This window comes from Oncorhynchus masou, chromosome 19 (genome assembly GCF_036934945.1).
Source record: "Oncorhynchus masou masou isolate Uvic2021 chromosome 19, UVic_Omas_1.1, whole genome shotgun sequence".
Lineage (NCBI taxonomy): Eukaryota > Metazoa > Chordata > Actinopteri > Salmoniformes > Salmonidae > Oncorhynchus > Oncorhynchus masou.
This window is the reverse complement of record NC_088230.1, coordinates 1,860,462-1,880,464: the sequence shown is the minus strand read 5'-3', so window position 1 is coordinate 1,880,464 and position 20,003 is coordinate 1,860,462. Positions and strand designations below refer to the sequence as shown.

At 40.8% G+C, this 20,003-nt stretch overlaps 1 protein-coding gene across 2 annotated transcripts in view; it reads left to right on the top strand.

The window, feature by feature from the left end:
* Window positions 1–3,103: 3,103 nt before the first annotated feature.
* The window catches only part of LOC135505710 (bromo adjacent homology domain-containing 1 protein-like), a 31,308-nt gene continuing 14,408 nt past the window's right edge, over window positions 3,104–20,003 (top strand). For both annotated transcript variants that reach the window (XR_010450310.1, XM_064924771.1), the window contains exons 1-2: window positions 3,104–3,437; window positions 6,368–8,128. Coding sequence is in view for 1 of the 2 variants with exons in the window: in XM_064924771.1 (XP_064780843.1) it covers window positions 6,388–8,128 (1,741 nt within the window). In the remaining variant the exon portion in view is untranslated. The remainder of the gene's footprint in view (window positions 3,438–6,367; window positions 8,129–20,003) is intronic.

Here is a 20,003-nt window from a genome sequence, read left to right as displayed (position 1 = left end):
TGTGTGGCCACTTGGAGACACCAGTTCGTCCTCTCACCCAAAGCCTTGTCATTTTGTTTGTCTTATGTTGCACCGACCTCACATTTCCCAGAAATATTCTTATCATGTTACTTAATAATGTGTTGAGTATTTTCAGATTTTATTATCAACAAATGAGGTGAAAAAGTACAGTAAATGTGAAATGCGCATAAAATAAACTGTGTACATTTGGATTCAGTCTTATGTCAGGTGAACTGTTGTGTCCCTCACTTTTTGGTCTGATCATTTTTCCATCATCTCCAAACTGTTCCCTTTCAATTGCTACCATGCATATACTTTTCATATTTCTTCTGTAAAGAAACATTTCAATTTAGCCCTATCCATATAGGCCAGTTCCCACACGTGAAAAGGGTTAAGAGTGTGGTATACAAGGTTAGAATTCATGTGTATCAATATGTATCATGTATTTATTTATAATTTATAAATGAGCTATGACTTAGCCAATGAGAATATAGCACAGCTTTTGCGTTTCACCCCCATCTCAAAATCGAATGTTTTTGACCATTTGGAAGTTTTTACAGAGTGATCTTTTCTTCTCTGGCTTCTGCCACGCAGTGTGCCTCGCAAACGTGATCGCTGTCCTCCTTGTGAAATTATCAACGTTACCATATATATATTATAAGTACCATATACACTGATTGTTTAAAGCGCACACTACGAAATGTATTGCTGATGTTGAACTTGAACAATCCAAATAAATTATATTGTCAGCCCCATTCAGCAGGTATAGTCAGATGAGTTCTCCTGTAGCTTACTTTTATATTCCGGTAAAATACATTTTTAACAGGGCTTAGATAACAATAACCTAGCAATTTGCACAGGTTGTCAATCGCCTAATAAAGCTTAATATCGTGGAAGCCATTTTAGCGTTTGAATGCTGAAAGGTCCAGGAAACTGGGCACAGTGCATAGTTTGACGACGCTACTGATATTGCACTGGGTTGTTCGGCATGCAAAATGAGTTGTAGATCAGAGACGTGTCAATACAATTACATGCAGTTCGACACTGAAGGAGAGGACGTATCAGTTGTCACAAAATAGGAGTTATTTTCAGAAGGTAGAAAGAATGTTATATGAGCAACAACAACAACAAAAATGTGAACCGGTGATTCGTAATTTTAGAATATATTTTCGGAACGATGCATGCTACATTTGGATCGATTTGAGGTCCGACGACCGATGCTCTTCTATCGATCTTAAACATTTGACTCTGGGACTGATGCGGTGAATCGTTAGGCCTACATCACTGAGAAAAACGGTAATGCACTTAGCCTATCTGAAGTGCACTGCACTTTTCAGGAGTTGACTACTGCTTGTACCCTCAGTCATAGAGGCCTGCATAATGATGTAATAAATTAAATATGGAAAACTGTCAGTCATGATTAGCTGTGTAAACTGCTTATTAACTTGTTATTACGAAACACTTGCACGTTCATCCTCTCCACTGTATGGTTGCTGTGTCATACAGTGAAAAGTTTAACTTAGGTAGGCTTATAGAGGTTACAAATGTCTTAAATGGATTGTCTGAGATGGCGCTGAATTGCAGTAATAAAAACGTGTGTTATTTCTTAAATTATTTGCTCCGAACGTTTATTTGGATTCGTCCCGACATTCTGATTTTTATTTTATTTTTAGAATATTTATGTACTTGTTTGACTTTTTACAGCATTGTTAGACGCTATAGTAACGTATATCCTAAGGATTTCGCTGCACCCCCTATAACATCTGCTAGACTGTGTACACAGACAATATATTTGATTTGACATTATTCAAGGAGTGAAGATGGCTCTGTCTATTGTCAAACAAGAAGAAATGTCAGTGGTCTTAGTTGAAGGCTTCAAGTCGTCTGATATTGTCCCTTAACGTCCTGTTCACGTCCTGTTCAGTTTGCAGCCCCGGTCCTTTTACTCAACCAGATTTATGACTGAAATGTTGCACGTGTGGGTACATATATTCATCTATATATATATATACCTTGGGTTCAATGGGGATATTCTGGAAACATAGGCAACATCAGAAATAGCGACGGTTGGTCAGATGTCTTGGCCATGCAATCACAAATGTCACAAATGTTCACCTTCATGCAAGGCGTCTGGGTGGTCAAACAGTATAGGGTCCATCTGAATAGTCTACAACAGCTTCCTCTCCTTGTCTTCTCTCCTTAATTTCGATAGTCTAAAGGAGCTTCCTCACCACCTTCATCTGCGCAGATCTGAAAGCACATAGCAAGGAAAAACAACGGTGGATACCCTGAGGATTTGATTTAAGCTGCCCAGTTCATTTCTGTGCAGTTGAAGGAAAGGAGACAAGGAGAGGAATGAAGCCACTCAGGACTATTGAGAATCGCTGCCTAAGCATTATTGCAATCACCTGCACAACCCCCCCCCCCCCCCAAAAAAAACCGAGTGTGCTCAGTGTTTGGATCTTTAAAATGTGCTGTCGTAATATGCCCGTTATCACACGTGGTGTGGAGGCCCGCATATTATTGTTGTGCTGGAGTATTCTAATTCCTCTGCAACAGGACTGGGTCGTGTGTGCTTTTAGGCATAATAAAGCAAAATATCATGTAATAAAGCAATAAATAAAAATAAAACAGATAAAACAGGCCTATTAGCGGTAATGCACATGAAGCGGCCAATATGCCTGGCCAATAGGGACAATCATTTAGACCCTAGCCTATAGATTGACTGAAATTAGAATTCTTTCCATATCCAATTAGAACTTTTGGGGCGCGCAAAAAAATAAATATTAGGCTAATAACATTATGGACTGTGACCTGAAAATAATGATCATTTTATTCAACCACGGGGAATGGGAATGAACTGTAATTATTCAACCACAGGGAATGGGAATGAACTGGTGTTGTTTCCCCGCATGCTTTCAATTCCTGTGTGTACATTACAATGTTGTTGTGATATCTGTACACACCAGGCGATGTGTGAAATCACAGATTGTGGGTTTACTGGATGTGGTCTGGGTTGGGTCTGGTCTGGTCACGACATAATGACAGGGTGAGGCTGGCGTTGAGGAGGGCAACATCGCTCCATAGCCCGTGCATTAATCGAGTTGAACCAAGTAATTCGAGCCACTTCGCAAGGGGACGCAAATTCTACAAATATTTAGGTTGTATTCTTGAAATAAACAGCCTGGCGTTTTCGCCATTGGAAGACTGGATGTCTGCGAGGCTTGTCTGCATAGCAAATGGTTAAGATTAAGTTTTCTGCAAATCGGTGAAGCCGAACCAGGAAGAGCAAAGCACATCGCTCAGGCAGCCACCGTCCTCTCTCTCTCTCGCTTTCTCTCTACTCCCCTGCTCTCCCCCAGTACGGAGATCAGTTCAGCCATCACACCAGTCCATAACTATTTCGACGCATCTCCAGGCACAGTATGACGGAGTGTGTAAGTTAATATCTCTAAATATTTCTTCCGTAACGGTTTTCGAGTGCCGGGTGTTGAAGTTGCGTTCCGAGCCCGTCCAAAAAGGAGTGCAGAACCTATTTTCGCTTCTGCCTTGCAGAATCGATAGCTGTAGCTTGCTAGCATGCGATATCCATGGGTTTCATACTAAATAGTGTTAGAAAATCGAATTATTTCGATATTATTTTCATAAATGGCATGGAATATGTGATTGTGGCAGTCTTATTTTGGCCGCGATGTGTGTTCGGGTCGCCCATAGCCCCATCGATAAAGCAGTTACTTCGGATGGCAGGCTACTCACAGACTTCAAGCGAGCGAGGCGCAGCCTGTCTACTGTATGTCGGCCCCGATGTCCTCAAGTAGACTATCGGACGTTTGGTATGTTTGATCAAGTTAAATGGGTTACCAGAGCGAAGCTCCGGTGTTACATTCAGTGTTTTGAATCGATTTAGATGGACTGTAGACTACCTGAAGACCATTTAACGACAAAAACAAGCCGACGCCTCGTGTTTTATATTTTTAATTCGGTCATAGAAAGTGTTCAAAATACCCCCGCATCAGTTCAAAACACCTTACCCTGTACGGGGTATTTTGGGCAAGTTGTTGGTCCCTCATTGCCCCCATATTTCATACAGTGTTAAGGTGTAATTACATAGGTTAATGCCTGGTCATTGAAATAAGTGTTTTCTGCATTTGTCTAAACGTGGAGTAGCTTGCACAGAGACATGGTAGGCAAGATACAGTAGCTAGATACGTTTATTAGGTGTCTGTGTTAATAGCCTGTAGACTAGGCTACACAGGGCATGGTTGTTTTGTAACTTGTTTGCCAGATGAAGCTGGTGGCATTGGGCTCTACATTCATGTAACAATTATTTAATACAAACATTGTGTCATGTTGTCTAATTGGTTTCTGCTGATTTAGAATGATTGCTGTATGTAGAATGTTTGCTGAAATACACTGAACAAAAATAGAAACACAACATGCAACAATTTCAAAGTTTTTACTGAGTTACAGTTCATAGAAGGAAATCGGTCAATTGAATTCAATTCATTGGGCCCTAATCTATGGATTTCACACGACTGGGCAGGGGTGCAGCCATGAGTGGGCCTGGGAGGGCATAGGCCCACCCACTTGGGTCCCAAGTTCACCCTCTGGGGAGTCAGGCCCAGGTAATCAGGATACGTTTTTCCACACAAAAGGTTGTGAGGCCGGTTGTATGTACTGCCAAATTCTCTAAAACGACATTGGAGGCGGCTTATGCTTGAGAAATTAACATTAAATTATCAGCTCTGTTAATGATTCCTGCCGTCAGCATGCAAATTGCACGCTCCCTCAAAACTTTAGACATCTGTGACATTTTGTTGCGTGACAAAACGTCACATTTTAGATTGGCCTTTTATTGTCCACAGCACAACTCGCACCTGTGTAATGATCATGCTGTTTAATCAGCTTCTTGATATGCCACACCTGTCAGGTGGATGGATTATCTTGGTAGAAGAGAAATGCTCACTAACAGGGAGGTAAACAAATTTGTGCACAAAATGTGAGAGAAAGAAGCTTTTTGTGCATATGGAACATTTTTTGGGAACTTTTATTTCAGCTCATGAAAAATTGGACCAACACTTTACATGTTGTGTTTAATTGTTTGTTTCAGTACAGAATGTCTGCTGGATTAGAATGTCTGAGAAATTAGATGGTCCGTTTAGAATGCCAAAAGGTGTCAGAACAGTGTCCCTGTGCAGATGGAATTCCTGACCTCTCACACGATCTCATAAGGAAGGAATCCTGTTTTGACTATTTTGCATTTGTTTTGATTTTCGTTGGCATTTATGCACTTCAGTTTTGCTGCATTCCTTTTTGTGTTCCTTATTTTTATTGTTTAGCACAGGGGATTGGTAACTGGCGGCCTGCGGATAAATGAAATGGATAACGGCAATATTTACTCGCGCACCTCTCTATTTTCCATGATTTATTGAAAAAATGATACATGTGAGTGTATAGGGTATTTCATTTTATTGTTCAAGATGTGGACACAATGAGTAGCTTTTTTCAGCTTTAATACAAAATCCCGAACATGTAGGGCAGCGCCAATAACCATCAATAGGCCTACTGTTGGATGTTGAGAATCATATCTCTTGTATTGGCTGTTTGGATTCTTCATAAGGCACATTCATCACTTTTAGAGTGTTTTTCTGGGACAAAAAAATAATCCTGACTCTACCAAACTATTGATTAAGACTTATGTTTCACACTGAATTAAGGTAGGTAGGTATCCCTAATGGATAAGATGGTAGACTGGACTTTTTTGGCACGTTTGAATACACAGTTCTCTCTCTGGGGATTTTTGTTTGTTGTGAATATGGATAAGATGGTATGCGGTATTCTGGTATTCTGTGGTATGCGGCTCGTGTTGGCCTGGTTTTATTTCAGACCCCAAGCTCTTCCCTAGGGGCCCCTACCACTTCAGTGTTTACGGAACTGTATGAAATGGATAGGAGAGTATGAGTAAGCAGTATAATGATGTTCCATCTAGCCCTCCAAGACTCTTTGCTCCGTAAGTGGCGCTTCTATAGTGTTTTCATCTGTCCAGTCTTTTCAGATGGGTAGAAGGGTTAGGATAAGGGACTAGAGACCAAAATTGTATTAGTGAAACCTGAAGGGGTATGTACGTATATACGTGGAAGCGATTAGGCGATAGGTTAGGGATTGAAAAGATACTAGGGTTGTATTCACTGTAGCAAAACAAAACTATGAGAAATAAGAAAAGAAAGAAGTGTTTCTTATTGGACAACTTCAGGTAATCCCTCCCTGTTTCAGTCTGTTTTCTTCCGCTTGGTGGCTAATGAATACCACCCAGGCAGTATTATCCTGTTTATAGGAGTGACATTAACAATTTGTCTCTCCTCCCCAGGCCCAGTGGTACAGCATGTGATGATCCACGCCCGGAACGAAGGTTCCCTCAGCCAGAGCTGCAGCACAGGGAGGCGGGAACACTGCCCCCATAGGCCACATGGTGAGACCATGGGCGGGGCCTGGCTTGAGCGCACGCTGCGATTCGGCAGGACATTGAAGAAGTGTAGGACCAAGCGAGGAAGGGGAGGGGTTAAAGAGATGCGGGAGAAGGCGCCGGAACGGAATAGGAGGCGGGGCAGGAAATCATATCCCTTACGAGGAAGGGGAGGGTTTTCAGAGGAAGAGGGACTTAGCTGTCACGTTTTACTCACGCGGTTGGAGGAGGACATCCAGGAGCAGGAGGACACCAATGAGAGGGGGAATGATTCGCTTACCCAACCACCCGTGAAACCTGAATCCCGGATCAAGAAACTGGGCAAAGGAAAAGGCGAAGCCAAGGGGAAACTCCTGGCGAAGAAGATGATATCCAAAACCACCAGTGATGTGCAGGAGTCGCCGTTTCCAGAGCCGCGTAAGCGACGGTTAGCTTCTCTCAACGCTGAGGCGGTGAACAGTCTGCTGTTGGAGAGACCCAATGAGACCCAGCCGGCTGGAAAACAGGCCAGGAGACAGCAGGAGGAGCCCTCCAGCGGTGAGTCAACCCTGGGGACAGATCCAGCTAGTGGCGGGGTGGCCGGAGGTCCTAAAGCTCAAAGAGCCAGCAGCAGCAAGGCCTCCATATTGCACAAGCCTGAACTATGCCGACGCTCCAAAAGGGCCAAGAAAGTCTCCAAGAAACGGACCAAAGGAGATAAAGGAGAGAAGAAAGAGACTGCGATGATGACTCTACAGATGTTACACACCCCTGCTCCTCGACGGCTAGCCGGACTCAACGCTGCCGCGCTGCTAAAGTTAACTAGCACCTCCGCAACTAGCAAACAGCGAGTGAAACCAACATCGACTCCGACGACCGACTGCAAGACCACGAGCGCCGCATCAGTTGATGTGAAGCAGAAGCAACCGCGACTGAATCTTAAACAGTGTGGCCGCCAGCCTAAGCAGAAGGGAAGGAAGTTGATTCCAGAACAGGGATGCTGCAAGAAGTCCAACTTTGAGCCCAAAGTGGAGTGGGAGTCTGGAGGTTGCACCCACCGGCTAACCAAACCAGGCTACCAGTCGCGCAGCATGCTAGCCTACCCGCTGAAGCCTGTCGTCAAAGAAGAGCAGGTTGAGGCAGAGCTGAGACCGTACTACTGCTGCCCCCCAGAGGGTTCTGTGGAGTACTGCCACCGCCTAGCATTGTTCCTGGGTCAGAAGGCCTATGCTGACTCAGAAGAACAACCTTTAAACGCTGCAATTACCCCTATGAAGCGGGAGTGCCTGGTGACATCGCCCTCCGTGGCCCACCCCCATTCCCATGCAGCCCTGACCCTCAGCCCCCACCCTTGCCTCTGCACCGCCGACCCCGCCTGCTTCTCCAGCTACTACGTCCACATCGCACACCCCGGAGCTCCGTCAACCACCCTCAGCTCGAGACCTCTGAACTTTGGCACCTCGACAATGTGTCCCGGCATGGTGTCTGGGTCCAAGCTGCTGGGTCCTCCGGTGTCCCATGCCTCGACACTGGCCCACCCTGCTTTCTGTGGCTCAGTGGGCTCGCCCTACTACAGCAAGGCCTGCCGTGTCAGCGGCTACACCTACAGAGCCATGCAGCCGGTCAACAGCAGGGGGTGCTCTTTCTCCACAGGCTGTTCCGGGTTTACACACGGCATCAGGACAGGTAAGAGGACGACATTGTCCTATGTCTACATATGTCTACTGGCCCTATATGCTGATATAAATGTTTCAGCAAAGACCAGCCTTCGTTGTTCTTTCGCCGGTGACCAGCCTTTGTTGTGCTTTCGCTGGGGCCCAGCCTTCATTGTGTTTTTGCTGGGGACCAGCCTTTGCTGTGTTTTCGCTATTGATCAGCCTTCGTTGTGTTTTTGCTGGGGACCAGTAAATTAGAATATTTGGGGAGCGTGGTCTAATCAGAGTTTCCGTTAGTAAAATGTGGCGGTGGAAGATTTTAATTTACCGGCCATTTGAAAAAATTACCGGACCCTTATGTTACCCAGGGCATCCACCCACGGTTCTCAGAATAAAATAAATCAGATTTATATTATGTTAATTCATCTTAACAGAACATGCAACTCCTGTAATGAAGCAGCCAATAAAACATCATTTTCAAACATTTGCCAAAATGTTGAACAGTGAACCTGATGAGAGCGGTTCCATATGTAACAGATATTAAAATATCAGTTAGAAACGTAGAATGAGGTGGAATCTAATGATGCAAAAACTAGGATGGGTTGCTAATATACTAAGATTGTCTTTGTTTATGGACAGCAAAAGACAGTTGATATAAAAACCAATAGAAAAGGAGAGTGGCATATAAGGAAGTATTTCAGTCAGCCCGGCGAATATGCTAGGGAAGTAAATTGAAATAAATAATTTCACTATACAGAAACAAATCAAATAAAGCATGACATAGCTACAGAGGAAATGAGAACCATTTGATTTTTTTTAAAGCTGCGGATTGTTTAAAATTACAAGCTTGTAGACCTATGCCTATTTGGGAAGCTCGCAGTTTGGACAGAGCATATGGCAATAGGCCTAGCTGATTATTGAGTTGCCAATTTTTGCACATTAATTGTTTCATTGTGTGAATTGTTTGCCCTTTGATTGTTTATTTTGATCACTTCCCCGTTACATATGTCACCAGTAGTAAACATATGTAATGAGTAATTGATAATAGTATATCAAGACTAGAGGTCCGACCGATTAATTGGCATGGCTGATTAATTAGGGCCAATTTCAAGTTTTCATAACAATCGGTAATCAGCCTTTTTTCATGCCGATTATGGCCGATTACATTGCAATCTATGAGGAAATTGCGTGGAAGGCTGACCACCTGTTACGCGAGTGCAGCATCAAAAGGACCTTATGGCTGCAATGAGCCAAGGTAAGTTGCTAGCTAGCATTAAACTTATATTTTTTGGGATAGCATTTTGGGCAGCATTTTCACTTTTGGATGAATAGCGTGCCCAAACTGAACTGCCTCCTACTCTGTCCCAGATGCTAATATATACATATTATTTTTAGTATTGGATAGGAAACACTCTGAAGTTTCTAAAACTGTTTGAATGATGTCTGTGAGTATAACAGAACTCATATGGCAGACAAAAACCTGAGAAGAAATCCAAACAGGAAGTGAGAAATCGATTTTCAAAACGGTGCCTATTCAAGTTTTTGTCTGGAGGAAGTGCTCGCTCCTCATGAAGATGGATTACTGGGCTGAACACGCTAACAACAAGTGGTTAAATGATGGGCTTTATGGAACAAATCAGTCATTTATTGTTTATTGTGGGATTCCTGGGAGTGCCTTCTGATGAAGATCATCAAAGGTAAGTGAATATTTATAGCGTTTTTTTCGAACTAATGTTGACCCCAAAATGGCAGCGTTTTCTTTGGATGAATTGGGTACTGAGTGCCGTTCACAGATGATGCTTTTTCTGTAAAGTTTTTTTGAAATCTGACACAGCGGTTGCATAGAGGATAAGTCTATCTTTAATTCTGTGAATAACACTTGCATCTTTTATCAATGTTTATTATGAGTATTTCTGCAAAATCACCAGATGTTTTGGAATCAAAACATTACTGCATGTAACGCGCCATTGTAAACTGAATTTTTTTGGATATAAATATGCACATTATCGAACAAAACATACATGTATTGTGTAACATGATATTCATGATATTCAAATATTCACTTACCTTTGATGATCTTTATCAGAATGCACTCCCAGGAATCCCAGTTCCACAGTAAATGTTTGATTTGTTCAATAAAGTCGTCATTTATGTCCAAATACCTCCTTTTTGTTCGTGCGTTTAGTACACAATCCAAATTCACGACGCACGGGCAAGTCCAGGTGAAAGTTCAAACGAAAAGTCATATTACAGTTCGTAGAAACATGTCAAACGAAGTATAGAATCAATCTTTAGGATGTTTTTAACATAAATCTTCAATAATGTTCCAACCGGAGAATTCCTTTGTCTGTAGAAATGCGATGGGACGCAGCTACCTCTCACGTGAGCGCGCGTGATCAGCTCATGCCACTCTGGCAGACCTCTGGCTCAAACAGTTCTCATTCCCCCCTCCTTCACAGTAGAAGCATCAAACAAGGTTCAAAAGACTGTTGACATCTAGTGGAAGCCTTAGGAAGTGCAATATTACCCCATAGACACTGTATATTCGATAGGCAATGACTTGAAAAACTACAAACCTCAGATTTCACACTTCCTGGTTGGATTTTTTTTCAGGTTTTTGCCTGCCATATGAGTTCTGTTATACTCACAGACATCATTCAAACAGTTTTAGAAACATCAGTGTTTTCTATCCAAATCTACTAATAATATGCATATATTAGCAACTGGGTCTGAGTAGCAGGCAGTTTACTCTGGGCACCTTATTCTTCCAAGCTACTCAAAACGTCTTTGGGACTGGGGGGGCAGTAAACTACACATGGTTGATGATATTACTAGGTTAACTAGCTTGTCCTGCGTTACATTAACAGGCACTGTATTGATTATATGCATCATTGAATCATAGCCTACTTCAGATTTTCCAAATGGGTGATTATTTAACGTGTTCACGCTACACGTTCCCCAAGGGCACCCCACCCCCTCAACTGAAAAAGTGGCGCACAGAATGCAAAAATATTCTTAGAAATATTTAACCTCCACACATTAACAAGTCCAATAGCTCAAATGAAAGATAAACACCTTGTTCATCTACCCAGTGAGTCAGATTTCTAAAATGTTTTACGGCGAAAACATAGCACATATGTATGTCAAACCACCACAAAGACACAGACGATATGTAGCCATTTTGTCGAACAAAAGATGCAATCACAAACGCAGGATTAAAAGAAAAATAATTCACTAACCTTTTGAAAATCTTCATCAGATGACAGTAATAGGACATGTTACACAGTACATTTATGTTTTTTTCAATAATAATTTATATCCATAAATCTCTGTTTACATTGACGCCATGTTCAGAAAATGCAAAAAAATGTCCGGAGAAATTATAGATAGCTCCGCCAGATAACGCCAGATAACAGCAATACAAATCATAAACTTTGACTAAATATACATGTTCTACATATAGTTAGAAAGATACACTGCTTCTTAATGCAACCGCTTTGTCACATTTATTTTTAACTTTACAGAAATCGTTTACGATTCAATAATCTGAGACGGTGCTCAGACATAAGCAATATTTCTCCGCTATGTTGGAGTCAACAGAAACACAAAATTACAACATAAATATTCCCTTACCTTTGATGGTCTTTGATCAGAATGTAGTGGAAGGAGTCATACTTACCCAAAACATTGTTTGGTTTCAAGTCGTGTGTCTTTGTATTAGCATATGCTTCAAGTTCCAGCTGAAATGCATCCAAAATGACTTCTGGTCCCGAACAGTTGCGCATCAAAACTTCAAAATTACATATTATATGTCGACTAAACTGGTCAAACTAAGTGCAGAATCAAGCTTTAGGATGTTATTAACGTACAAAACACTGAGATTCAAACGGACAAAAAAATCCCTCTCAGACAATCTGGAACGGAGGAATGCCTGTGTACAATTTGCGCCCGAACACGCTTCTATTTTCTCGCGACACTCACAATTTTGCCTGCCAAAGGGTCAAAGCTCGCGGGATTTGCACAATGCTCTACTGATAGAGGACATCTCGCGGAAGACATAGAAACTGTTCCCAGATCCATAGCTGGTTGGGAAGGGTGGGGGCGATGACGTCAAAGTTGGCCCAACTTTCTGGATGAGAAAACTAGTTTGGGAGATTGGCTGCCCTGTGAGTTCTGCTATACATACAGCCATAATTCAAATGGTTTTATAAGCTTTAGAGTGTTTTCTATTCAATAATAATTATTATATGCATATATTAGCAATTTTGGACAGATTTTTGTTCAGTTTACTATGGGCACGCAATTCCTCCAAAGGGGGCAGTATTGTCCCGAGCCTTAACATTAACAAAAGAGCATTCGCGAAAAAAGCACATTCGTTGCACAAATGTACCTAACCATAAACATCAATGCCTTTCTTAAAATCAATACACATAAATATATTTTTTTAGTTGCGAACTGTGTTTCTTCCTACAAAGACCAAAATTAATTTGCCAGAATTTTACATAATTATGACATAACATTGAAGGTTGTGCAATGTAACAGCAATATTTAGACTTAGGGTTGCCACCCGTTCGACAAAGTAAGGAATGGTTTCATATTTCACTGAAAGAATCAACGTTTTGTTTTCGAAATGCTAGTTTCCGAATTTTACCATATGAATGACCAAAGGCTCGTATTTCTGTGTGTTTATTATAATTAAGTCTATGATTTGATATTTGATATTTCATAGAGCAGTCTGACTGAGTGGTGGTAGGCAGCAGCAGGCTCGTAAGCATTGATTCATTCAAACAGCACTATACTGTGTATGTGAGCAGCTCTCAGCAATGCTTGAAGCACAGCGCTGTTTATGACTTCAAGCCTATCAACTCCCGAGATTAGGCTGGCAATACTAAAGTGCCTGTAAGAACATCCAATAGTCAAAGGTATATGAAATACAAATTGTATAGAGAGAATTAGTCGACCCGTCATAATTCCTATAATAACTACAACCTAAAACTTCTTAACTGGGAATATTGAAGAACTGGGAAAATTGAACCACCAGCTTTCATATGTTCTCATGTTCTGAGCAAGGAACTTAAACGTTAGCTTTTTTACATGGCACATATTGCAATTTTACTTCTCCAACACTGTGTTTTTTTCATTATTTAAACCAAATTGAACATGTTTCATTATTTCTTTGAGACTAAATTGATTGTATTTATGTATGATATTAAGTTAAAATAAAAGGGTTAATTGTTCATTCAGTATTGTTGTAATTGTCATTATTACAAATATATATAAAAATTGTCTGATTAATCAGCATCGGCTTTTTTTGGTCCACTATTAATCGGTATCGGTATCAGCGTTGAAAAATCATAATCAGTTGACCTCTAATCAAGACATATAGAAAGGGAGGCATACGTTTTTATTTTAAGAATGTGAAATGTCAGAATAATAGTAGAGAGAACAAATCATTTTCAACCAGGGAGTTGCGACACGAAAGTCAGAAATAGCGATATAATATATGCTGTTCTGTTGGCACTCCAAAAGGCCTCAGTTACATTAAAAATGGTCCTTTTGTTCGATAGATTTCTTCTTTATATTCATAAAAACTTAGTTTAGCTGGCGCGCTTCAGTCATTAATCCACTCGGTTTCCATCGGTCAAAATGCATACAAATTTAGTCCCAAACGTTACCAATAAACTTATCCAAACAAGTCAATCAACTTTTATAATCAATCCTTAGGTACCCTAATATGCAAATTAACAATACAATTTAAGACGGAGAATCGTTATTGTCTTTACTGGAGATAAACAAAAAGAATGCGCTAGCTCGGCAATGCGCATGGAAACACTACAGCCAAAATGGGAGCCCGTAGAAAAATTACTTCTTCTCCCTCATTTTTCCAAAAACCAGCCTGAAACTCTTTCTAAAGACTGTTGACATCTAGTGGAAGCCCTAAGAACTGCAATGGGGCACGATTTCGCCCTATTATAAAAATGCCAGCCATTGAAATCAGTGGTAGGATGGTTTGTCATCGGGGTTTCACCTGCCATTTCAGTTCTGTTATACTCAAAGACATTATTTTAACAGTTTTAGAAACGTTAGAATGTTTCCTGTCCACGTCTACCAATTATATGCATATCCTAGCTTCTGGGCCTGAGTAGCAGGCAGTTTACTTTGGGCACGCTTTTCATCCTTACGTCAAAATACCTCCCCCTACCCCAAAGAAGTTAACAGTGCACTTCTTGATCGTCACAAGAGCTTACAAAGATTGTAGAACTGAGTGGACAAATTAAGCGCTCAACCTTAATCAACATGATGATAAAACCACTTAAACAGGCACAACACTTCCACAAACGGTTGGCTCAAATACTAAATATTTCAGACAATGCTCTTAAATATGCAAATGAGCCCTCACCAGCACAATCACACCTTAATTGAATTGTAAAGTACTGTATTTTTACTGTAACTCCGTACCCGGGAAAAGTTCTGTAAAATTACAGGTCATTTTTTACAGAGTGCACATCTTTAGTATCCTATAAGTATAATTTTCATTGCTTCTACATTGGAACCAGAGGGTTCTTCATGAGAGGGTTCAACATGGAACTGAAGAGGGTTCCCCTAGAGCAGAGTACCCCAACTGGCGGCCTGCGGGTGGTTTTATTTGGCCCCCAAGTTTTCTGGAAAAAAACAACATGTCTATATTTTGAGTTTTCATTGTTAGCTATGAAAGATTGTAACAACACCAGGAAATCAGCTCCAGGGGATTTTACTTTAGGAAATCTGTTCCCAGGTATTTGCACGTGTGATAGAAAGACACGTGACCATATACAAATATAAGCAAGGTTTGAAATAATTATGTTTTAGGCATATATCTGTTGGGACTTCTTGCAGTCTACAAATTATTTGTAATTATGTCTCGGCCCCAGGATCATCTGCTAAAGAAAAAAATTGTCGTGCAGCTGAATCTGGTTAACGATCCCTGCCCTACAGGGACAAATCAAAGGGTTATACTGTGACTCCCAAAATGGTACCCCATAGGGACAAATGACTGAACTCTGTAACCAGAGTCTTCTTCATGACAGGGTCTACAGTGCCTTCAGTGTTCATACTCATCGACTTATTCCACATTTTGTTGTGTTACAGTTGAATTCAAAATGGATTAAATTGATATTTTTCTCACCCATCTACACAGAATATAATAACATAATAATAATAATAATTCTTTGCAAATTCATTAAAAATTAAATACAGAAATACATGCACTTAGGTTGGAGTCATTAAAACTTGTTTTTCAACCACTCCACAAATGCCTTGTTTACAAACTATAGTTTTGGCAAATCGGTTAGGACATCTACTTTGTGCATGACAAGTAATTCTTCCAGCAATTGTTTAGACAGATTATTTCACTTATAATTCACTGTATCACAATTCCAGTGAGTCAGAAGTTTACAAAATACTAAGTTGACTGTGCCTTTAAACAACTTAGAAAATTCCAGAAAATGATGTCATGGCTTTAGAAGCTTCTGTTAGGCTAATTGACATAATTTTAGTCAATTACAGGTGTACCTTTGGATGTATTTCAAGGCCTGCCTTCAAACTCAGTGCGTCTTTGCTTGACATCATGGGAAGATCAAAAGATATAACAGACTGGTTAGACTAGCCCCCAGACACACAAACTACTGCAGCATAAATACTGGAGGCTGAGACAAGGGGTCAAACCCCGAGCCCCGGTACACATTTGTTGTTCTGCCCCAACCAGGCAGGATATAACCCACCCACTTTGCCAAAGCACAGCCCCCATCACCAAAATAAGGGATATCTTCAACCACCAACTTAACTGAGACAAGGCCGAGTATAGTCCACGAAATCTCCGCCACGGCACAACCTAAGGGGGGGGGGTGCAACCCGGACAGCAAGATCACGTCAGTGACTCAACCCACTCAAGTGACACACCCCTCCTAGAGACGGCATGGAAGAGCACCAGTAAGCCAGCGACCGAGTCTGTTTCTCTCAGGGGCGGCAGGGTAGGCTAGTGGTTAGAGCGTTGGTCTAGTAACCGGAAGGATGCAAGTTCAAACCCCCGAGCTGGTACACATTTGTTGTTCTGCCCCTGAACAGGCAGTTAACCCATTGTTCCTAGGCCATCATTGAAAATAAGAATTTGTTCTTAACTGACTTGCCTAGTTAAATAAAGGTAAAATAAAAACAATATTAAAAAAAACATGGATAGGCAGACCATTCCATAAAAATGGAGCCCTGCCTCCAGCTGTTTGCTTAGAAATTCTAGGGACAGTAAGGAGGCCTGCGTCTTGTGACCGTAGTGTACGTGTAGGTATGTATTGCAGGACCAAATCGGAAAGATAGGTAGGAGCAAGCCAATGTAAAGCTTTGTAGTCAAGATTCTAGCAGCCGTGTTTAGCACTAGCTGAAGTTTATTTAGTGCTTTATCAGAGTAGCCGGAAAGTACTGTAAAGCATTGCAGTAGAAGTGACAATAGCATGGATACATTTTTCTGCATCATTTTTGGACAGATTCAGATTTTTTTGGACAGTTTCTGATTTTTACAATGTTACGTAGATGGAAAAAAGCTGTCCTTGAAACAGTCTTGATATGTTCTTCAAAAGAGAGATCAGGGTCCAGAGTAACGCCAAGGTCCTTCACAGTTTTATTTGAGACGACTGTACAACCATCAAGATTAATTGTTATATTCAACAGAAGATCTCTTTGTTTCTTGGGACCTAGAACAAGCATCTCTATTTTGTCCAAGTTTAAAAATAGAACATTTGTCACCGTCCACTTCCTTATGTCTGAAACACAGGCTTCCAGGGACTTCAACTGTAAGTATTCACACCCCTGAGTCTATACTTTATAGAAGCACCATTGGCAGCGATTACAGCTGTGAGCCTTTCTAGGTAAGTCTCTGAGAGCTTTGCACACCTGGAATGTACAATATTTGCACATTCTTTTAAATATTCTTTCAGCTCTATTAAGTTGGTTGTTGATCATTGCTAGAAGGCCATTTTCAAGTCTTGCATTAGAGTTTCAAGCCAATTTAAGTAAAAACTGTAACTATACCACTCAGGAACATTCAATGTTGTCTTGGTAAGCAACTCCAGTGAAGATTTGGCCTTGTGTTTTAGGTTATTGTCCTGCTGAAAGTGTCTGTTGGAATTCAGTCTGAACCAGTTTCTCCTTTAGGATTTCGCTTAGCTCTATTCCGGTTCTTTTTATCCTAAAAAAAACTCCATAGTCCTTGCAGATGACAAGCATACCCATAACACGATGCAGCCACCACTGTAATTGAAAATATGAAGATTGGCACTCAGTAACGTGTTGTGTTGGATTTGCCCCAAACATAACGCTTTGTATTCAGGACATGAAGTGAATTTCTTTGCCACATTTTTTGCAGTTTTACTTTAGTGCCTTTCACTCTGTAATTTAGTTTAGTATTGTGGAGTAACTACAATGTTGTTGATCCATCCTCAGTTTTCTCCTATCACAGCCATTAAACTCAGTAACTGTTTTAAAGTCACCATTGGCCTCATGGTGAAATCCATGAGCAGTTTTCTTCCTCTCTGCCAACTTAGTTAGGAAGGATGCCTGTATCTTTGTAGTGACTGGGTGTATTGATACACCATCCAAAGTTTAATTAATAAATTCACCATACTCAAATAGATATTCAGTGTCTGCTTGTTCTATTTTTACCCATCTTCCAATAGATGCTCTTCTTTGGGGTTGAATCTGTGTTAGAAATTCACTGCTCAACTGAGTCCATGCAGTGACTTGTTAAGCACATTTTTACTCAGTTATTTAGGCCATAACAAGGGGGTTGAATACTTATTTGCTCCCTCTCTAACTTTAAGCATCAGTTGCCAGAGCAGCTTACCGATCACTGTACCTGTACACAGCCCATCTGTAAATAGCACACCCAACTACCTCATCCCCATATTGTTATTTATCTTCTTGCTCTTTTGCACCCCAGTATCTCTACTTGCACATCATCATCTGCACATCTATCACTCCAGTGTTAATGCTACATTTGATTTATTTTGCCTCTATGGCCTATGTATTGCCTACCTCTCTACTCTTCTTCTGCATTTGCACACACTGTACATACACTTTTTCTATTGTGTTATTGACTGTAGATTTGTGTATGTGTAACACTGTGTTGTAGTTTTTGTCACACTGCTTTGCTTTATCTTGGCCAGGTCCCAGTTGTAAATGGGAACTTGTACTCAACTGGCCTACCTGGTTAAATAAAGGTGAAATACAAATAAAACAAATAAATGAAAAACATTTCAGCTTTTCATTGTTTATTAATTTATATATAATAAAAAAAATTACAAATAAAAAATCCACTTGACATTATGGGGTATTGTGTGTAGGCCAGTGACCCTCAATTAAATAGATTTTTAATTCAAGCTGTGACACAACAAAATGTGGAAAAGGTCAAGGGGTGTAAATAGGCCTACTTTCTGAAGGACCTGTATGTAGAATCTAAATGGGTTCCCCTACAGGGACAAAACAAAGAACCCACAGGTGTTTCTTGTGAGAGCGTTCAAAAAATCAAAGGGTTTTACGTGGCACTCAAAAGGGTCCCCCTACAGGGACAAGGGATAGAATGTCTATTGGTTCCAATCATTTAACAATCTTTATCATACCCACAGATCCAGTGGTGAAGCAGGAAATTCAGGTCGCTGGCAACCGAGACGTTCAGTACAAAGTGAGGTTGACTCCCAAGTTATTAGAATTTTGCTGGTATGCAAAACCACACCCATCATTATCATATTTCCCAGCATGCTCTATTGCAGTTTGCTTTTCAGAATTGTTTGTTTCAGTATCTGTGGTTTTGCATGTACATGGATTGATTCATTAATCAGTTGATTTATCTTATGCTACACAAAGATAAATAACATACAGTAACAGTCAAATGTTTGGACACACCTACTCATTCAAGGGTTTTTCTTTATTTGTGCACTCTTCTATTAAATAACACATATGAAATCATGTAGTAACCATATCAAAATATATTAAACATATCATAATATATTTTAGATTTGAGAATCTTCAAATTGCCACCCTTTGCTTGACGACAGCTTTGCAAACTCTTGGCATTCTCTCAACCAGCTTCATGAGGTAGTCACCTGGAATGCATTTCAATTACAGGTGTGCCTTGTTAAAAGTTAATCTGTGGAATTTCTTTCCTTAATGCTTTTGAGCCAATCACTTGTGTTGTGAAAAGGTAGGGGAGGTATACAGAAGATAGCCCTATTTGGTAAAAGACCAAGTCCATATTATGGCAAGAACAGCTCAAATAAGCAAAGAGAAATGACAGTCCATCATTACTTTAAGACATGAAGGTCAGTCAATGCGGAAAATTTCAATAACTTTTCAAGAAAGTTTCTTAAAGTGCAGTCGCGAAAACCGTCAAGCGCTATGATGAAACTGGCTCTCATGAGGACCGCCACAGTAAATGAAGAACCAGAATTACCTCTGCTGCAGAGGAGAAGTTCATTAGTTACCAGCCTCAGAATTTGCAGCCCAAATAAATGCTTCACAGAGAAAGACACACATCTCAACGTCAACTGTTCAGAGAACACTGTGTGAATCAGACCTTCATGGTCGAATTGCTGCAAAGAAACCACTACTAAAGGACAACAATAAGAAGAAGAGACTTGCTTGGGCCAAGAAACATGAGCAATGGACATTAGACCGGTGGAAATTCGTCTTTTGGTCTGATGAGTCCAAATGTGAGATTTTTGGTTCCAACCGCTGTCTTTGTGAGACGCAGAGTAGGTGAACGGATGATTTCCGTATGTGTGGTTCCCACCGTGAAGGAGGAGGTGTGACTGTGCACGCTGGTGACACTCAGTGATTTATTTAGAATTCAAGGCACACTTAAGCAGCATGGCTACCACAGC